Genomic DNA, 21,216 nt, shown 5'->3' with positions numbered 1-21,216 from the left:
ATCTTGAAAAAAAAAATGATAACGAGCGTTTTCCCATTAGTCCTGACAAGTCTTCACATTCTAGTGCTCGATGAACACTGAGCGGCCAACCAGTTGACCAGCTCATAAGAGATGACTTGGCTCCTCAATTGTTCCTCAGTTTCATCGGGAGCATCAGGGAGGGATACCGTAAACTAATAAAATGGAGCGCCGACTTCGGTCTTCCAAATCTGCAATCTTCTTTTTGTGAACATTTGTTGTCATTTCCAAATAAGTAACAATACTTTCGAAGGCATCGATTTTATTACTCTTTACTTTGGTTTCCTGCAGAAGCTTTTTCACATCATTACACTTTTTTCCAAGATCACTGATCATACTTTCAGTCCTACCGTGTTGAGCTTTAATGTCAGCGATTTCAATGCGGCGTTTTGGCCATCTAATATCAGAGCAAACATTTCCTCAGTCGTAGGACCAGGAATGCTTTCAACGTCCCCACAAAGTAGTCCGCATGCATTCAAACAATCGTATGCTATACCAAGACAAGTCCCCGGACACGGCACAATCGTAAGAAACACATTGCTAGTTCTAGAGCAGGAGGTATTTTGACTGACCTGTACGCCTGCTTCTTTTGCAGGGTTTGTGGTGACGTCAGAACTCGGAGTTCTGATTTGCTCTGATAGTAGGGTAGTGGGTAGAATGCAAGGAAGCTTGCTTTTAGGTTTATCCCCTATCTCTCAATCAGAGCCAATGAAAGCTCGGCGTTCTGATGTCACCACAACCGCTGCAAAACAAGCAGACCAACTTGCGCTCCGCGTAGAAATGCTGTTCTCTTTACGAAGGACAGTACCATACTACGATGAAACTCGCCAAAGGGCAGGTTGTGCTGGTCCCTACCAAGCACTACGTAAGAGTCTGGCCTGTAATGGGTGCCGCATACTGTCACTGATGAAGCAGATATCAAGATTTCTGGACAACATGGCAGGTACAGAGCGCGACACTGTTAACACGAACAAGCAATCGCCGGCTTTTCCAGTCTTTCTCTTTGAAACCAAGGGATGACATTCGAGTTTTTATTGCTACGGAAAGAGCTCATTTAGTTCTATAATGTAAGTGATAAAATTTTGTGCGCGCTAATACTATTTAGAACTACTATGCGAAAATGCACCAAAGTCGTGTTCGCGCTAACAGTGTCGCGATGTGTACCTTTGAATGAAGTACCACGAGCTCTCTTTGAAACTGGAAATTTCAAGAGCAGGTGTCACAGCATTGAACTCCACGGCAGGGACATACGATCCTTCTTGTTGCAGGTAGGACTGCAAGAGCTGATACTTCTGAGCGAGTGACTTTGTGACATTGATGAAGTTGCCAGATGCCCTAATGTAATATTTGAAGTATGCTTCTTTCAAATTGAACATAGTCGTACAGTTTAAAACGATATTTTTTTTTCATAAAGGTATAATCACTAATCAGGACAGCCAAATATGACACTTGATCAGCAGATATGGCAGTTGCCCATGACAAGTTCTATAGTCTTCTGGGAGATCGAGAGGAGACCAGACTTCATTCCATGCATATTGACCCTAATACATCCCACTAGCGGTAGGAATAAAATATCTGTGATTTTGCTGTGCCTGACCGACAAACCTTTTACCTCTTAGGTTTACTGGTGCCGGCTTGTTTCTTTTTTTTTTTTTTTTTGCTAGAGCATTGCATTTAAATTTAGACTGAATTGTTACATTGAAGTGGTGGAGGACATCCACTTCAATGATTTTACAATGTGATTAATCATCGGTACAGCATCCTAGTCGGCAACTCTTTCCAAAAGAACATGCCCAAGACACGGCGGGAGCCCAGACGGACAAACGTGAGAGGACGAGAGCTTGTTATAAAGTGAGTCGATCGGAGTTGACTCTCATAGAGTCCACTTCTTGGCTTTTCTTCGCACGACTTACTGCCTCGGTGTATGATACAATTGTTCGAAGCTCTGCTTTCTTGTTGTTTTCGAAGTCTGTCTTAGTTGTTAAACAGTACCGACACATGTCAGATGTCCTGCTAAAGTTTTGACAACCTGTGAACGTTTTTTGGTTTTGGGGACTGGTGTCCCCTTTCTTCTCCTTTAATGGAAGAGAGAACAGTATACGCGAACATTACAAAATTGCGCAACTGCATCCGGCCACTGGGCATATATAAAAATAGTCGAATAAAGCCTCGACGACACTTTCCGGCCGGTATATTCAGCTGGTGTTGGCGCTGCGTCTCACAACACCTCCCAAGTGGCGATCCCAAGAGCAGACGTACACAAGGCAAAGCAGATCCGACGCGGGGCTGTTTACCGTTACAGCGTTATCGTTCGCCCCAATCTGGGGCCTCCCGTCCCGAGCCATGCAGTGTTGGGCGAAAGACACTCGCAAAACCGCGGAGAAAGTAAAAGCAAAATGTTAAGCTATCATCAAACACGCGCGTAAGCACAACACGCGACAGTATATTGGTTTAATTCGGACAAAGTGCTTTTGTGTGTTGTTTTGACTGTGCCGTCGCGGTAGCCAGACCGGTTGTGCCAATATATCCTTCCATTGGGGACCGACAGACGCACGCACGCACGCACGAAGAAAATTCTGGGAGTCCGCTAGAACTTGAAATCACAAATATGGAATAATACAAAGAAAGAAAGCCGCTCCTCAATGGTCACATTCACCCATCAAAAGATAACCAGGTTGGTAACGTTAGACCCGCTCACATTAGGTACTTTGAAGTTTCTTTTATCGCAATTTTAGCCCAACCAGACAAACTTCCGTTAAGAGCATTCACGTTTATTAAACATTGACAGCGACTTTTTCCTCCAAGGTCCTATAGTGCATAAAATGAAGTAATATAGGAGCGATCGTATTAATTTATTCAGAGCTCGCCCCACACATGACCAGGCCACGCAACGGCGCGGGCTCGGTCGGCGTCCGGCGGGCAGTTTTTTCATTTAAACAAACCTTGACGGACGTTAGTTTCGATGTTCCTTCTCTGAATAGCACTGTAATAAACTAATAATATATAAGTAAACTCCACCTGACGTCAATTTTCCCGCAAAGTTTATGGGGGAATCTAAATTGGTGTGCAGATGTCGTTACATCAATTCCCCCGTCATACTTAGCAGGGAAGAATGAATTGGTGTTCAGTTCTCGTGACGTCAAGTTGTGACGGCAATTTCCGAGCCAAATTTAGCGTGGAAACTGAATCGGTAATCTCGGGAGAAAGTCACATGACATTGATTTCCTGCCAAATTTAGCGGGGGAAACTGAATTGATATATAGGTCTTCTAACGTCAGGTCACGTGATATTAATTTCCCCGCTAAACTTAGCGGGGAAACTGAATACGTGTAGGTCATGTGTCATCAATTTCCCCGCTAAATTTAGCGGGAAATGCATGGACGGACGGACGAACGGATCAAATTTTAGGATTGGTGGGTTGGGGGGGGGATGTTCCGTTAAGAACTATTTCATGCTTTAAAACGCACGTTCTTATATAGCTTTGCGAGATCTGGGAGGCTAGGAGGAATATGATAACCTAAACTTTGAGACACGGAGAAATAAAATGAGGGTGATGTTCCCTAACCACCTCGCCCGCAAACTTGCACTTTTAGGAACACGATCCTAGCTCCGAGCGATCTAACGCGTGGAAGTCCGACGATCGGCGACAAGCTTGACGCGAGGAGCCCAGCGACTCGCGAGGCAGACAGACTCGGCCGACTCGTTTATCTGTCGAGGCGGTGCCCGGCAGCCCCTTGTCGGGTTGGCCGACTCCCGTCCAACCGGTCGCGACCGAAGGCGGTGCTGCCGCTGCCTCCCGAGCCCGCCCTCGTCGCCGGCCGACCGCCCGTGCCTCGCACCGAGCAGCTCGGGCGAACCCCGCACGAGCCTCCGCCGCAGACGCGTGCTCCCGTCGATCGGCGGAACACACGCTCCCCGGACGCCCGTCGCGCGACCGTCGACGTGGGCCTTCCCTTCGCCGGGTGCCGTGCTTGTGCCGCCGCGTTTGTGTCGTCGCCGATCCCGGCTGGCGGAAGTGTTGGGTGGCACGTAGCCTCGCCCGGGGCGGGAGGAGAGTGCCGTGGGGGGTATCCCCGTCTCCCACTGGAGTAGCCGTCGTCCATGGAGCAGCGGCATGAGCACTGACGGAGTCTGCTCCGGGTGCCATGGTCCACAGTCCCATCGCTGCGCACGACCCTCAGGCCAGCGCTGGCAGGCAGCAGGCTTTGCTGCTTGACGCCGACAGAGGTGAGCTCTTCTTCTTGCCGCCCTCTTAGAACTGACCGGATGGCGAGTGGACGACAGGCGACTGTCAGCAGGCCTAGGAGACGAAGAGAATAACGTTTGTTTTGGTTCTTGCGCTGTGGCTCTCTCTTCCATCGAACTAACAGTGCGACAGGGCACCACGTGTGGCGCCCAACGTCGGGTCAACCATGCATCTTACGTAGAGGGCCGAACTTTAGCAGAGATCGAATGCCGCCCATAAAGGCTTTTTTTCTGTTCTTTAGTCGGTTCACGATGGATACATTCGATGGCTATTGCTGAGGGACCCTGCAGCTTGGAAAGCTTGGACGCACGTAGAGCGCAGGATTGCCCCGAAGACCCGGATCATCAGTGCAGTCCTTTTTTCTATCGACTTCGATGTCGGCGTATACCGGCACCGATGTGTTTTCCCGTGCTCGCTGTAAGGTGTCGATACAGGTAGTTGTGAAAGTATTTATTTCCCTCCCAAAACCACCAGCTGTCTGCTTGAGCCTTGAACACAAGTATGTGCGAGAACAGAACGGACAAAGGGAGCAGTAGAGACGTCGCTTTTTGTAACCTAAACTATGTTGTAAGCAATCCACCGGCAGAAACTCCCTAATCTTAAGGCATTGACGCACTGACCCCCTCTCAGTATGTAAATATCTCCCAATCTTCGGACCTTTTCCCAAGGTCTCAACCCCTTTTCGCTCAGTGTCTTAGGAAATTTTGCTTGGTTTTAGGTTGGGATTTTACTAATATCATATCGTTTAGTGGGCCAAACAAAAGAGTGTAGGAAGTAAAAAAAAACAAAAAAAAAACCTTCTATACGGTTCAAAAATTTGAATACATAGCGGACTGTTTTGTCCCTCCTTTTAACTCCGAAACCCAAAAGCACGTCAGCCGCCCCCAGCCCCTGCACTGGAAACTGGCACTTCGTCACTCTGACATTAGCACTCGCCAGCAATCAATCCGTCGGTGAATATTTGGATTCACGCTCGTGGATTCAGTCCATTTACCTGAGACTAGAAGCACCTCCCTCAGCGCGAGCTCGCTGGCTTCCGCAGAACTTTGGTTGCGCGTGCCTGCGCGTTCACAGTTTTGTTAGCAAGGACAGAAAACTTTCGCTAAAGGCGGAGCTTGTGGTCTCAGCTAAATTGTGAACGGATTATAATGACTGCCATGACGGCCCTTGTCATCACTTGCGAATGACAAGTTTTATGGCGTGCTTCAAAAACACGGTGGAAGCATTTGGCGAAATACTACGTCACAGCCACGCATCTCATTTCTATTTTGAGTTGAGGAGGAAAGCTAAAAAGGAAGAAGTTGAAAAATCCCTTCATGACCTTTTTAAGCTTCCCCTTGAGCAGTGATAGAACAACGACCATGATTTGTCCCACGCTCGTTGACCGTAGACAATACTGAAAAAGCACCACTGAGAGTCACCTTGTGCGCCGCTGAGCGGCCATAATTCGCGATATCATCGAGCGAATGCTCGTTTACAAAAAGGCAGGTGGCGTTGCTGTCGCTTTGTATGTGGTGAGTCCCCATCAAACGCCTTATCGAACTCTTCCTGTCACTTCCCCAAAAGAAGTAACACTTCCTTTGTAACCTTCCGCGTTTTCTATATGAACAACAGGTTGTATTCAACAGTCTCCTCCATAGCTGTATCCACTCCTCCTGTGCACGTGCTAGCAACAATGTTCTATAACAAGGGTCTCAACCACGTGGCCTGCCTCTCGCTGGGACGCGGCCCTCCCTCAAGCATCCCGTGGCTCTAAGTTCTCGTTCTCGTGTCTGGAGCGCTACATGCGCAGGAAATAGTGTTCTCATCGCGTCGATTTGTTTCCGCTCAAGATATTTATCACTGCTTTTATAACGTATTTTAGTTTTATAAAGAAATCAAAGCAGCGAACACGACGTCCATTCTCGCGGGAAATCGCTGAAATTCCACTGAGACACTCGGCTGTTCTGCAATGCAAAACACCTTTGCTGTTTCTTTTATTTTTTTTTTCTCCACTATATATTTGACGCCGCGTTAACAAACCCACCCCCGAGATCGCGTGGATTTTAGCGTACGAACTCCGCCGGATTTTGTAGCAAAGGAACACTAAGAGTTTTCGCCTGAACACTCGCCCCTCGCACAACCACGCTATCTATGGCAAGACGCGCTATTTCTATCCCTCAATCTCGCCACTCTCACCGCACTCGCTTCGGAGTTCTGGAAGGTTCTCCGCCGCGGCGTCTGCAGTTCGCTTTCCGTTCGAAAAGGGTGAATGGCAAGAGCGCCGCGCTGAGCAGTGTAGGCCGGCGGAAAATCGCAGCGAGGACGACAACAGCAAAGGGCACAGGAGTCCAGCTAACACGCACGAGAGGCAGCGCGTGAGTGCCTTTCACACATCTCCTCAAGCACATTTCCGACTATCCCAGTGATGGGGAAAATCCTCGCAAAAATGTATCCAAACACAAATACAAAAGATACTTCGACAAAAATCTAATTACAGATGCCTTTGCATTTTTGAAAAAATGTATTTGAATATAAAATACAAACACAGAGAAGTTTATGACCCTCTCCAAATACTTTTGCAGAAATATTTGTTTTCGATAGCACGGTTTTTGTGCTTGAAAAATCAACTCGAATGCATGATTAAATAATGGATTCTGTATGATTCGGCAATCAAGTGCTTGCAAACGAATTAGCAGACCTAAGAATAAAATGTATTTAACGCACACAAGGATATATGGCCGAATGAATCTTGTGCAAAAGATAACAGTTTGTGTTGGAGAAGGTAACTTTCCTGTAGTACGTGGCTGTTTATCGGACATTCGCGTTTGACAGGAACGAGCAAATCAAAGGGTTTGTAGATTTCTAATAGGTGAGCAAGCTTGAAAAACTTGCTCACCAGTAACAGCCTCGAAGTATTTTGTAGTGGAAACTAAATGCAACACAAAACAAAAACCCAATAGGTCAACTTTCATGCATTTCGTGTTCATTCATGTTGACCGAACCTGCCAAAAGGCATGCTCGTGACATATCACTCACATTGCCAAGAGGGAGTCGATGGGCGAGTGATTGGCTACAGTGATGCGAAACTATCGAAGAAAGTACTATAGCTAGTTTACTAGAAGGTACTTTACATAGTTATATCGATTCTCGACAATCAGTAGTTGGCTCTCAGTTGACTGTCGATACTATCGAAATTGAACTTTAAGAAAACTACCGAGTTTTTCGAAGATGAAATCACAACCCAAAAAGGAGATGCCTACGGATATGTGCAGGCATACAACGCTGGGCTCGGTGTAAAACATGTAATAGAAAGGAAACTAAACATTAAGCTGCATCCCCATACTATTTATTTAGAGATAAAATATAAAGGGCGATAATTATGATTAAATTAAATCCAAATGTGCAAGCGAGCTGGACACCAGACTCGTTGGTGGCAGTCTGGCTGCAACCAGTCTAACACCAACGAGGGCTTCACCCTTGTTGGTGTAAGACTGGTGGCAGCTGATAAAACCCGTTTGCTCTACTGACGTCTAAACCCTGGTTAGATCAGTTGGTAGAGCTCTCCACCTGTAATGGAGAGGTCCCGATACCCAGACCAGGCGGATTTTTTCGGTCGCTCACCAGTCACCTAGCTGTGTTTGGAGATTTGCGTTTGTCCTAACTGTCCCCCTTGTTCCCCTTCTCCAGGGACTATTTTCTTTATAAAGGGCGTTTTGCTATTTCTCTTTTTCTTTTGTGCACACATCTTGAAGATCTTTTGCGGTTCAGATACCACTTTAGTCTGTCTGCATTTGTAAAAGTACAAAATACATAAAGCTTTTTTTTTTTGGCTTGGGAACATCTTTGCTGAAGACAGAATCTGGGTTTCTCTTGAGTGTCTTTCACGATTGTGTTTCTTTTGTTATTCAGTTCTCACCATTTACAATCGTTAGTAACCGCTGACAGGTGAGAATTGACACACTGCTGGCGATCATGGTTTTTCTTATCTGCTGAGGACCATTCATAACTAATTCCCGAATATCGGTAATTATCTGTTGAGAGAAACAGGTAGGCTTTACTTGTTAGTCCACTTTTTGTTCAGTTCTATTTTTGCAGATGTTGATAATGGTGGCTGGTAAAGGAATTACCTTCTAATTAAAACCACAACTTCAAAATATAGGGCCCGTCACATTATCTAGAAAAAAATATTTTAAGTCAAAAACGTTATATACATTTTGTCGTGGACAGTTAAAATTCAACACCAGGTAAAAAGGATTTACTAAGGCAACACGGCTACATACTGAAGTTTTTATTTTTCCATTATTAAAATACAATAAGTTTAAGAACATAACGCTAACTAAATAAAAAAATGAAAAATAAAAAAAATGAACATTTTCAGTGATCCAAGTAACGATATTGTTGGCAGTAAGGCATTATTGCTGTGAAAGACTTGTATATCTTAAAGACGGTAATAATATTTTTTTCGTCAACCGTTTGTTAATTTTAGCAAACAAAAAAAAAAAAAACGCCGCACCTATTTTTTTTATTTTTTTATTTGCATTAAATCATGTTCTATATCTACCCCCTTCGATCACCACATATTCAAGCAGAGTTTTGAATTTCTGCTGTGCGTGGGTACTTATCAGGGTTAACAAATGAGTTTTTGTTTTTCTGGTTGAGCTCTGTCTGTAAAAACCAAAGTGCGAAATCCCAGAATCCAATCCAAAAACGGCCGAAAAACTTCGACAATCCATCAAGAATAAGATTGACATTGCGGTATTGATATCTTTTATTCGAAGCTTTTTGTTAGTAGGAAAGGCGGATTTCTACAGTTTTCCAATAGTTTTCCAATAGGTTTGAAGTTGTTCCTCGAGTTATGCGGAAATCCTTAGTTGGAATTGTGTTTTACTCCGAGCTTCACGACGATTCCTTGATAGACACCTGACAATCTTTGTCACGTAAAAAAATACTTTCGACAGCTTTACGATAGTTGGCTATTGGTAGTTTCGCGATAGTCGATTATCGATAGTATACTATTGAGTTTCACAGTAATGGACTATGGATCGTTTTTCGATAGTCGACAATCGATTGTATATAAAAACTTTTTCACTATCTATAGCTGGATTTGGCTGTCACTTTCGATACCACCGCGTGTACTTTCGATAGTTCTGCGCCAGCAGTTAGCTGGTAAGTGCGCACAAGAACACAGAGCATGTGGAGCGGTAACGTACGCTGCAGAACTTCAGACCTGATATGATACCAGTTTCGCTCTGGATGACCATCGCCGGCGTGCCGTCTTCAAATTGCTACTCTCAGACGTTCGTTGAAAACCATGGGGCAGCAGTCACATTGCACTCGCCAATATCTTATTGAGGGCAAATAGTGGGGTTATATCTCCATGGCAGATCGGGCTTATACTCTCTAAACATTCAGACGTCGTATACTAGCTTCGCATGGAGATTGTATTTGATATTGTATTTAATTACAATTTTATTCGAAATACCGATTTTTGGGTTCATGTAGACACAGTAAATAAGTGCATGCCGTAATATGTCACTAAATACAGAATACTGGAGGTATTTAATTGCGTATTTTAAATGCTTGTACTTGAAGTACTGCCCCTCCCCTTACTCTACTAAACGCAAGACTCCTAAAGCACATCGACTCAAAGTAAATCCCCTAAAGCACATACATCTTTCTACAACGAAACAGATGCCTCTAGTCGCAACACATTTTGTGTTGTTGTTTTTAATTTTTGTAGACCGATTCCTTTGCAAACGCCACCAGGCGGTGATCCACTCTTCGACGACCCAGCGTACTTCCGGTTCATAAAACGAATGAACAGAGCCCACCTTAAGGCTTAACACCGCTGCTTGAAACGTCGATGAAACATTTAGCCACCAATTCTCCGGTCGAACCCGAAAATAATCAAGAAGCCCTTGGTCTGTTAAAATGTTTCAAATATTCTCGTAATCCAACTTGTCTCCTCCAGGACGTTAAATCGTTCAGCCGAAGGCCCTCGGTAAATCTCTAACTTTGTTCTCCGTGTTAGCTTTTACGCTTTCTAGCCCCGGTGACATAAGCAAGCGCGATAGGCTTGCAACGATGGAACGACCGAAAGTCACTTGGGAGGCAAGCGGCGGTTCCAATTTGCAAACAGTAAACGGGTCATAGCCCGGCAAACCGCGAAAAGGACACTGGGCAGTTACTACGACCGTCATACATAAAGCAACCTATCTGTTTTCTACTAAGCTCCGTTTATTAGCCTCCCTAAAAATAGTTAGTGTGCCTCGTGCGTGAGTGCGTTCGTGCGCACCAGCTCCACGCACGTGCACGTCCTCCCAGCGCGCGCGAGCGTACTTTGGATAGTGCGAGGTGGTCCCGCAAGGCGGGAGGGCGGAGCGCGGCCGCGCGTTGTGCCCTTGCATGCAGTCGTCGTCCTTTAATTAAGGCGCTAATTGTGTTTCCGCGTTGCCCGTAATTGCGAGGCGCTGCAGTGCAACGTAGGCCGCGTCACGCTCGGCAGACTAGAAACACATATCGCGCGGTATAACGACTCCCGTAATTAGTTGCATCGGGGAGCTAGAGCGCTGCATTCCACGATAACGAAGTTATATACGGCTTGTTTTTTTTTTTTTTTTTTGTTTTGGTGAAAATAGACCGGTACCGCACCGTCGTTTCTCAATTTGTCGGAGGAATAATTAGGATGAATCGTACCTCTGACTCACGACGCGATTACGGTGAGGTGCAGTACAGGCGCTAGAATCGGAATAACTTGCCCGGTGTGGGGTAAGACGCAGCCGCCGCTAGGCGCGGGCACTTTCGGGTGCAATAGAAATAATTCGGAAGGTCATGGTGACTAATCATTGCTCGATGAAGCCTTTCCGAAATTCGCGTGCCGAATATGAGGAGGCTGGAACCACCGTGTGATGGCGAAACAAGTCACATCGTAGAACGTTCAAGTCATCCCATAAGACAGCGAACGTCGGAGTGCCGCCGACGCTAGGAGACAAATCAATCAAACCGCGTCGAAAGTGGAACGTCACTGTGCGCATGTGCGCATCACCTTTTCCGTGGGTGTGTTCTCGCCTTCTGGTCCAACCAAATGGATAAAGTGCGCCGTGACGCTGCAGTTTTAGTCCGCCATTATACTGGGACTCCACCACTGCCAACAGAGGGTATAAGTCTTTCCAAAGAAGTCCATAAGTGAAGAAAAAGAACGCCAGAAGGTATCAAAGTAGCGTATGGGTATTTCTAGCTCGTTTGAGGAGTATGCGTTTACGGACCTTTACTAAACCGACACGTAATTCCCATTACTTGACCAAGGCGGTTAGCGGCGAGGAACGTTAGTGCGAACCTAGCCTCCCCTGTCGGCCCTCGAGGACTCCCGACTGTTTGCGAATCGGCACTACAGGAGCACGGAAGAACTGCACCGACACCGGTCACTAAAATGTTGACGCCATTATCGTGAGATCAAGCACGCACACAGAGTGGACTCAAGCGCCACGTCATTATTGGACCAGTCTTCGTGTCCAATTAATGCGTCGAACTCGGACCCAATAACTGAGTTAATTGGCCTCATCACATACGCGTACGTGCGAGGGAAAGAGAAGCGACGGAAGCGAGCGCCACGCTTCGTCGTGAAGTGCACCCCATGGAGACTGAGGAGGCTGTTCAGCTTTTAATATGCTGGGTGGTCTGGATTGCACCCCATTGAGTCACGCAAATTCGAGTGAACGCCGTTGTCCCATGGATTACGGGTATATCTTATTATCTGAAACTACAATAAAACAAAAAAGTAGCCGTTGGGTACCTCTGTGTTTGATATTAGCGTTTGTCCGTCCACCCCAGAATGCGCAGCTGCTACGGACGACAATACCGTTCCTCTGGGGGAGGAACGGTATTGTGGGGCGTTAATCGGTCTTGCCTTAAATGAAAGTCAAGTTCAACTTTTCTTTCATTGAGCGGTTGAAATAATGCGTCGGTCCGCTCGCCAGAGAAAGAGAAAGGTGTACAGAAAGAGGAGCTCAAAAGGTCAGCCCAATGGCGACGTGCCCGACCAAAAGGCTTTCCACGCTTGTCCAAATGCTCACTTGACGTCTTTATTGGAAGTATTTCACCTTCCATCGACGAAAATGAGAGTAATGTCAGATTGTCAATTTTGACCACATTGCTTTAAGGACGCGATGACAAGCTTCCATAATGCTTCTTACACGCACAATTGAAGGTGTCGTCCAGAAGTGACAGTACAGGTCGTGATGTCACTGATAGAGATCATAACACGTTTAAAAGTTCGTTCGGTTGATTTTTTTTTTTTTTTAAGGTCGTGTTGAGATACCCTTGTGCGGCGCTAATATTAATTTAAAAAAAAAATGTTCATACAATTACCTCTTTGCAAAAAGCTACCACGAACCACAGACCAGTCACAGGCACAGCAAGTCGTAAGAAATTACTCCTCCTTTCACCTTTGAAAAACGAAAACCACAGGGCGGTAATGGTGTTATTTCTTTTTTATGGTGGCACAAGAAATTTACGTTTCCAACGAAAGCAGCGGCAACCGTGGTCAGCTGCTCCGTTGGATCCGTGCCTGACAGCAACCGTAAGCTGCGTCCCGTCTCCACCGATGAATCGTTGAACCAACACACCGCACTGCACGCCCTGTAAACACTCGCGCAGAGTAAAGTCAGGTGTCGGCGTCCCACTGCTTATTTCCTCGGCTGCAGTAATCGCCGCTTCCACTGCACGGCTAGAGGCCAAGCGGCGAGCGCGTCACTTCCGGGCGATCCGTCAGTGCCAACTGCGGTCAGTTAAAGGCTGGACGTGATCGAGGCCTCTCAGGCACGCGGCGCCGGATCCGAAGCGAGACGAGAGAGAAAGCGAAGCTTTAATCACAGGCTACGTGTCCGCGGATTCAAACACCTGCTCGCGTTACAAACGCGTGTGTGTATTCCGCTGACCCAGCGAACGTCCGCGCTAGGGTAATTTGGTCGGCTGGATTGTGCTGTTCGCCGACGAGTGCCCGGCGGACATTGACGGATGGGGGAGCTGGTTTTTCCTTCTCTGTGGGTTTTTCGGGTGCGGCTCGGGCAATCAGTTCGTGTGTGTGCAATTGTTATGCCGAACGGCCTTCGATGATACAGTGTGTGTAGTGTACGGCCGGTCGTTAATACGTTTCGTTTGCTCGGTGTACATTAAATTATATGGTAGAATTACTTCTTGGGAGAGGAATGCTACGTGTATTCGTACACACTATAGAGCGGCTTCATTTGGGTGTGGTGTCGTGAACAGCGTAGGTCTTTAGAACAATTTTTGAAACAGATTCCCTACAGTTATACAAAACGTCGAATGTTTTCCGGCTCTATTTTTTTTTCCTCTTTGTTTGATGTGCGGCATCCGTAGTTTGCAGGGGTTAGCTTCTTTTTTTTTCAGGTTTGTTTAGGTAATTTACTAGACGCGCGGGAATTCTCTGATTGACCCAGGGTGCGTGCACTGAGGCAGCTCTCGCGTTGACAACCTATGGCAAAGGACGGGGACGGCAGCTCATTCTAAACGGGCTGTGGCAAGCGTTAAACGAGTCATGTGCCCCGATGAAAATCCGAGCTCCCAGCTTTGGCACAGGCCGAGTAAAATTGGAGTTGTTACGTCCGCCTCCCCACAAAGCACGAAAACAAAACACTGACGAACCGCCTGCTAGAGCTATATCTGTCAGGACTCAGCAGTGATGCGCTTAGCTGCGTTCTACAGCTCGACCGATCATTGCCCATGGGACACCTTCGTGAAGGCTCGCACACACTCAGAGAGGGCCGTTTGTTTACGGTGTGTTACAGGAGCTCAGATCTGCTTACGTCGAGAGTCGCCGGGGCTATCCGTGCTTCGTTTGAAGCATGGAAACCAGTTCAAGGAACACCCTGCACGGCACACACGGAGCACGGACGTTCCAGTGACTCATGAGTCATGAATCATATAACGTAATGTAAGAAAACAACGCCCCTGTGGAGATAGGCTTTTATTGGCGATTTTGATTACGTGATTTTGAACCTACTTTCACAGCTTCGTCTTTAGAGAGGCAGGCAATGTAAAAATTCGATTAGCTCGAGAAAGCTGAAGATTGAACTTACCGTTACAGCTTTCTGTTTTGACCACTAGGCGCCGTTAATTTCGCATAAGTCGTTGAAACTAGACTGTCGGGCTTCTCGCGATGCTTATTGTACGGATGATTATCCAGCGCTAAGTTAGTCTCCCTCGAAATGATGGCTCGTGTCTTCACTTCAGAACACGAAATTCGGCCAGTGCCGTACAACTGCCAACACGGGGTCTTCAACGTGCATCGCGCTGTGGTTATCACGCCACCTCACCGGTACGATGTTCCCCCTGATCTAAACCTGAAATATCGGGAGGCTGAGTAGCACAGTTTGCTCCACGTGTTTTCATCTGTGCAACGTTCATGCCTGCAAATTCATAAGCCTTCAAACCGAAGGCATTTTTAAAACTGCGTGGAACAAGCGCACATGTAGTGGAACGCACAGAGCTGGTGTCTCAAGCTGATTCGGCAAAAATTGGAAAAAAACTAAACCAGGGACGTTATCTGCACTGGGACCTGGAACACGACGTCAAATGTTTCGTGATTTAAAATGTCCCAGTGCACATTTCGAACATGAAGACAATTTGATGGTAAACGTGGTCCTTCTTCAGGTTCGTTTCCGACTAGATTGCAATGTGCTCGGATAACCTGAAGCACTGGAGGTTTTCACGTCCTCAAAGACGCGGTGGCTTTCAGTAGATGTAATTGGCCTGAACCTGGAAGCCATGGCTCTATAAGGGACCAGAAAGATCGGCGCCTGAACGCACCGATCTCAAATTTTTATCAAAGGTGTATTTTACTGGTGGCCTTATTTTTCTTTACCACTTCAAGGCGAAGCTTTTTTTCTAGAAAAAACAACAACCGAGTCAGACGCTGACTCGATCGTCTGTGTCAAGGCTCGCCTTTGTCCATGACAAGCTTGGTGGTCTCATTTCTATAGAAAAAAGCAACGCCCCGAAATTACACAAGGTCAAATCCGTCACTAAAGCACCCCCATAGTAGAACATTTCCAATTATTACTCGAAGACGCCAATATCTTGGGAAAATTTTAGATGCCGCCTCAGGATTTCTGCCACCCCATATGCGCGGGGACGTTAGCGAAAGGGCAGCGTGAAGTGGCCCGACGCGCTGTCCTTCGTTGGGCGGAACAGATCGCTCAGGCGTGGCGGCACCTCGATGGAGTCGCGTTTGGTCCAACGGTGAGTCAGGCTTTGGCGCTTTTCGCGGTGAGCTGTCAAGCCCGTCCCGTCCGGCTGCTTTTATCGATTTCGGCGTGGCACCCGACGAGGTGTGGTCGCTCTAAACAAGCGGGCACGACGCGTGGTGCCGAAACGGAAGAAGAGCGCGGAAAGAACCAGGCCGGAAATGTATCTCCCCGTTTTGATTAATATAAGCGCGGGCTGAGCGGATAGCCACGCACTGAACAACCTGATACCATCGTCGAGGACAATGCCGTTGACGTCTTCCTCTCCGCGTAGTTGTTGCCGCGGAATTTCGAAGTAGTTTGCATTCTTTGTAATCAATGGGCGAAAAAAAGTTAACTAGACTTTGGATGTTTAACCAGCGTGACCTTGGCGTGCCAGGATATGACCACAGTGTCCTGCTATTTACAACAAGTCCGCGCTTGCCCACACCAGGTATGCGCACCAGGTATGCGCCAGGTTTGCGGGCACACCAGGCGACAAACCAGATTCGCGTGAACCGCCTGCGAGTGAGCACTGCCGACAACAGCGCCGCTTGTCGGTGCCAAACAGCGTTTAGTAGAGATTTGCGACATTGGGAAAGGAGGAGGAAAAACGTAGAGAGAATCGTATAATAAAGGAAATAAAAAACAGAAAACGACAAAAGAGAAGAGAGAGAGAGAGGGCATTACAAAAGCTAAAGTTGTTCCTCCTCGCGGTTGCCAACGGTTGGCGACTCTAACCCGATCTGAATCTTATCGAACGAAAGGTGACACACTCCCACCCGGGAAAGGGGGGGGGGGGGGGGGTGGAGACTCGTTTACGTCACATTGGGAGACGAGAGCACGAGCAATCGGACTCCTCTCGGAATCTGGTGGCTCGCCGCACCCTCCGACGCCCAGCAAACAGTTCCTCGCTCCAATTTATATGGAGTTGCTTCTCCCGACGTCAAAAAACCACACTCACTCGCCGAGATCGTCCTTGTGCCTCGTCTACTTCCGAGTCGGCGGCTGGTTGCCCGGACGCATCGTGGCCCGACCCTGGAACCGCTTCGCAAAAAGGCAGTCCCGTCGACGATATCCGCCATCGTGAACTTGCTGGGCCGTCCGCTTCCTTGCTTGCCGTGCAGACGCGAAAGAAACAATGATAACGGAAGGAAACGAATAACTTTCAGGATGTCTTCGAGGCTAACAAACGCGACGGAGGCAAGCACGATAAACTTACCTAATATATTCACCCTCTATATGGCTTGCTTTATAGGCATCGCCGTCTCGCACGCTTCAGGTTTGCTGAAGATCGCCGTATTCGTAACCCGTGAAGCTTACAAATGCGACGACCCAACATTTTTCATTCCTTCTCAGACACACATGACCGGACATTTTGTTACTTGTTCCGTTTTCTTTTCTTCGTTCGCTCTTACGAGACGAGGGCGGGCTATGAGCTTCGGATAGCGATAAGACAGCGTAAACCCATCTCCAATCTCGCAAGAAAAAAAATAATAGCTGAGACAGGCGGGGAAGACGACACTTGACGAACAGGAATTTCAGCCGGACGACGAGCAAGTTCAAAACGTGAGCCAGCCACGGATTAACCCCGTGTGTGGGAATCCACGTAGACGCTGGTTAGCTTTAACTTGGCCGGACTAGCTTTAGCTGCTGGCGAAAAACAACATCGAAGAACGCGTAACTCGAGAGAGCTGAGCCGCATACCGAACTGCGGATACCGTCCGGTGTGCTCCGCTCCAGCCTGGCGTCGTCGCGCTTCAACCCGAGACGCATCGCTCACCTCGACGTCGCTTCGACAATCGGTCGGCGATTCGAGAGTTGCGCCGAACGAGGAATCTCCCCGAGCACAGCGCCAGATCACCGCGCATTACTGACGTTGGCTGCAGCTCCGTTTCAAGCCTGCGCCCGATGGACGGTAGCATTTCTGCGCGCACCCATACGCACTTTCGTGCCCGCGTCCTTCGCGGTTTGTAACTCATGAAGCGCGGGCGGCCCAGGTATCCGTCATATAGTTACTTCAATTATGCGTCCAGCGAGTAATGCGCCCCACTCGCGTGATCTTTTAGACGGAAAATACAGTTACCAAGTGCTTCAATATTTTTTTTTATATACATAGTACGTTAATGTGCTTATAGTAAGAGCCCAACGTTCGAATTGGAGTTGTTGTTTAGTCGCCTAAGGCCGTTCCGCGGGAACCATGAGATGGAAGAAATGATGTCTATGCGGAGCGCAACTTCGTCTGCTTTTTTTGCGGAGTTGTGGTGACGCGAGCTCTGACTGGCTCTGATTGAAAAATAGTGACCACCTCGAGCGCGCTGCCGAAGCACGGCGGAAGGCACGAAGAGCACGCCGCAGACGGGAAGCAGCCCCGCTTTTCTATTTCTCACCTTCTCGATGGACGCCGACCGAAAACTGAAATTTCCTCAAAGTGCAGTCAAAGGCAGCCTTTGCCTCCACTGCGCTCGTCGAACGTTTTAGAACGCGGAATGATGGCGGCAGGGGTTTTGCTCTCGCCCTTGAACGCGTTAGACATGAGCAGTGGAGACAAAGGCCGCCAGCTTTCGGTCTACCCACTAATCCATCCAATCAGAGCTCGGCGTTCGGACGCCTCCTCCTCTCCCTCAGTTTCTCGACGCATAGACTCGTCGATCACGAGGTTAGAACCGACAGTTGGCGGAGCGCGCCGACTGGACCTCACTGGGGGAAAAAAAAAAAGAGCAGTGTCACGGCTGCGAAGGCATAACCGGCGCACGCCAACTTTGTGTTTTACGAGTCTAGGGTCCCAAGAGAAAGAGAGAGAGAGAACAGTCGCAAAGAGGTCAACCTGCTTAAAAACTGACTTGTTACGCCGCCATTCAAATCAGCTTTTAAGCAGGGCCCCAAGTGCCCTTATTGAAATATTAACGGAATGCCAGTTTTTAGGAAAACGGAAACGAAAGGGGGAGGGGAGTTATAGTTCTGTGCGGCGATTAAAAGTTTTAGCCCGACTAATGGCCACCCTTTAATTGATTGATTAATCGATTAATCAGCCTCCTTCATTTCCATGCAGAATACTTATAAAAAATCAAGATTACTTTCTTCTTTTTTTTTGGGGGGGGGGGGGGGGGGGGTATGCATTTGCCATAAACGCATCAATAAAGATTTTCGGTTATGAATCAACCTTGATGTTATAGTTGAGAACCGTTAAAAGTTTAATTTTTTTCTTTCATTCGGTTCGTCAAAGTTTTACCAGATAACCGGCTGAATAAATTAATCGCGATTAAAGCATTAAATGGATGATCAGCAGGCTCATCGATCGGTCACTCAGCCCTAGTTTATTGGGTATCAAGGGGAAGTTAACCAAGCTGAGTGATGCTGACTCGCTGCTTCGCGTTGGAGAGAAGGAAAGATGAAGAAAGGTGTAACGGGTGTAAAGAGTGGAAATTCACAATTAAACGCAAGAAAGAGCATAAATGCATGCCCCAGAACTGTGACTATTTCTACTTCAATTTTCAAGAAAATATTCTTTTAGTATTTTGACGTCCGTGACGCACCTTTCCTAAAGACGTGAACACATTTTTTTTAAAAATTATTTTGACTTGTCCCGTCAAAATATTTTTTGTTATTATTTTGGCGTCTGAAGTTTAGGACTTTTGAGCTTTCGACTAAAACTGGTCAAAAGTGGGAAAAAAATATATATCACGTTAGTTATAGGTTTCAGTTGAGGTAGTTGGTGCATTACTAGAATATTGGGCCAGCTTGAACTTGAGAGACGAAAAAAGGTAAGAGAAAAACATAGATAGAAGAGAGAGACACCTAGTTTACTGCGGTGTCGCTGTTCAACACGCATTTTTCGACAACGAATGTTGTGCAGTCGGTTGCAGTTCTTATGACATTTGAAGTAACTGCAATGCAGACAATTTCTTAAAGTGCATCTTTGCACTTCGCTTCGAGGCCGTACGTAGCATTGGCTCGTCTGCATTGTGGTAAACATGACAGAATCCGACACCGCCGCTTTTTATGATTTATTACACGTTATTTTGATTACGCTAAGATTTATTTAGACAAAGGAGCCGAATCTCGTATCATATAAATTTCAGTTTATTGCATGAGGCACGCTGTGGAGAAAATACGTGTATTTCGTTCAAGCGCGACGCAGACTGCAATAATTTTTTCTCTTGTTTTGCTCGGAGCGTCGGAATCTTTGTTCGTTTGCACCGCTCAAGAAACACGAAGGAGGCACTGCTTACATTCACACCACACTATTTCACACCCCGATCGTTTCGTAGAAAAAAACCCAGACTCGTTATACGCGTTATACACGAACCAAAAAGAAACTCTGAACTAAAGAACGAACCCGCTGAACCCGACTAAAAAGAGAGAGGAGCCAGACGCAAAGCGAGACTTTGCAACCGTTCGACGACGCGCTCGCACGGTAGTGGAGGCGCGGAGGCGCAAACATCGTTCCCATCTCTTAGTTACGTAGTGTACGAACTCACATTTGATATGTGCAGGAAAGACAGCGGAATATTCAGCTCGCCTTTGGTGTGGATTAAAAGTTTTAAGTGAGAAGCCTACCGAAATGTCGTGTGCGAAAACTCGGAACATCGCCGCCAAGCGTGTCACGTCCAAAAAAAAAAAAAAAAAAACCCTGTGGATTTAGTCGAGCAGGTACAGGCTTAATGAGACATTTCCGGTGCCACCTGGGACCGAAACCTTTTAGGCGTGCGACACAGAACGCTGACAACACCGTCAGAAACGAAACGGCTCGAAACGGCTTTCAATGTGACGGCTGCATTGACGGGGGACATGAAAATATTAAAACGACCATTTGGACGTTTTAAGAAAAGGACGTCTAAGACGTCAGAGTATTTTTTTTTAATTTTTACGGTGGACGTCAAAATAGTCACTGCCTAAAATAAAATTGAAGTCACATGAAGTTAGAATCATTAAAAATTAGTATTAATGAGAAAGAAAAACAAAACACAAAACAGTACATAAGCCATGTCCCCTTTGACTTTTTGTTATAAAGCGTTTTGTTTAGCCTCGTTTACTTTAAAAAAGTTAGTCGTGTCATCGGTGGTCACTTCGGGTTCTTGGTAGGATTACCATGGGCCGAGGAGCCGTTAGGTAGTTGTTTACATAGAGGGAGTGTCAAAAGACAACGCCTTTTCAGCTTTCTATACAAAGAACTAAAAGCCACGCTAGGCACGTTCGAAAGTATACAGTAAACATTGTACAAATAACCCAAAACAAAACGATAAAATAATTCATGTCCGGGTTCGAGATAGGCATTTTTATTAAACTTCGCGGAAGCGGACGTATAGAACATTATATACCAGCAAAAACGCTTAATTGTAATTTTCCTTCCTATGAACGTGAATATTGGAAACTCGTACCATCACTCGTGCTATCGCTGCATGTATAATCCCTCAATTAAAGCGAGAACATGAAAAGCGCCGACATTCCTCAAACGCCCCGGCGTCCAGACCCTCCCAATTCCGGAGTCGACTCCGTCATTCGTGGTAAGGCGTGTCAGGACGCATCACCGAAGCGGTTTGCTTTAAAGGTTAGCCGAAACCACGAAATAAAAAAGTTGCTGTCGCTGGGGCAGAATAATCAGCTTAACCTGATTGGAATCAATCTCTAATCCGATTCCGCAGTTGAGATTCCCGTTTCCTCTTTTCTGTGTTATTGGCCTTCTCCGCTTCCCTCTTTTCGGGTCTAGGTTCTTGTCGCTTCGAG

At 46.8% G+C, this 21,216-nt stretch overlaps 1 protein-coding gene across 1 annotated transcript in view; it reads left to right on the top strand.

Moving 5' to 3' along the window:
• The first annotated feature begins 4,079 nt into the window (after positions 1-4,079).
• The window catches only part of LOC8029253 (homeobox protein aristaless), a 182,191-nt gene continuing 165,054 nt past the window's right edge, over positions 4,080-21,216 (top strand). Inside the window, exon 1 of the mRNA XM_042293931.1 lies at positions 4,080-4,245. Within this exon, the coding sequence (XP_042149865.1) occupies positions 4,164-4,245 (82 nt within the window). The 5' untranslated portion in view covers positions 4,080-4,163. The remainder of the gene's footprint in view (positions 4,246-21,216) is intronic.

This window comes from Ixodes scapularis, unplaced genomic scaffold (genome assembly GCF_016920785.2).
Source record: "Ixodes scapularis isolate PalLabHiFi unplaced genomic scaffold, ASM1692078v2 PGA_scaffold5__190_contigs__length_132052651, whole genome shotgun sequence".
Classification (NCBI taxonomy): Eukaryota; Metazoa; Arthropoda; class Arachnida; order Ixodida; family Ixodidae; genus Ixodes; species Ixodes scapularis.
Note: the sequence above shows the minus strand (reverse complement) of the source record. Positions and strands in the feature narration are given on the sequence as shown.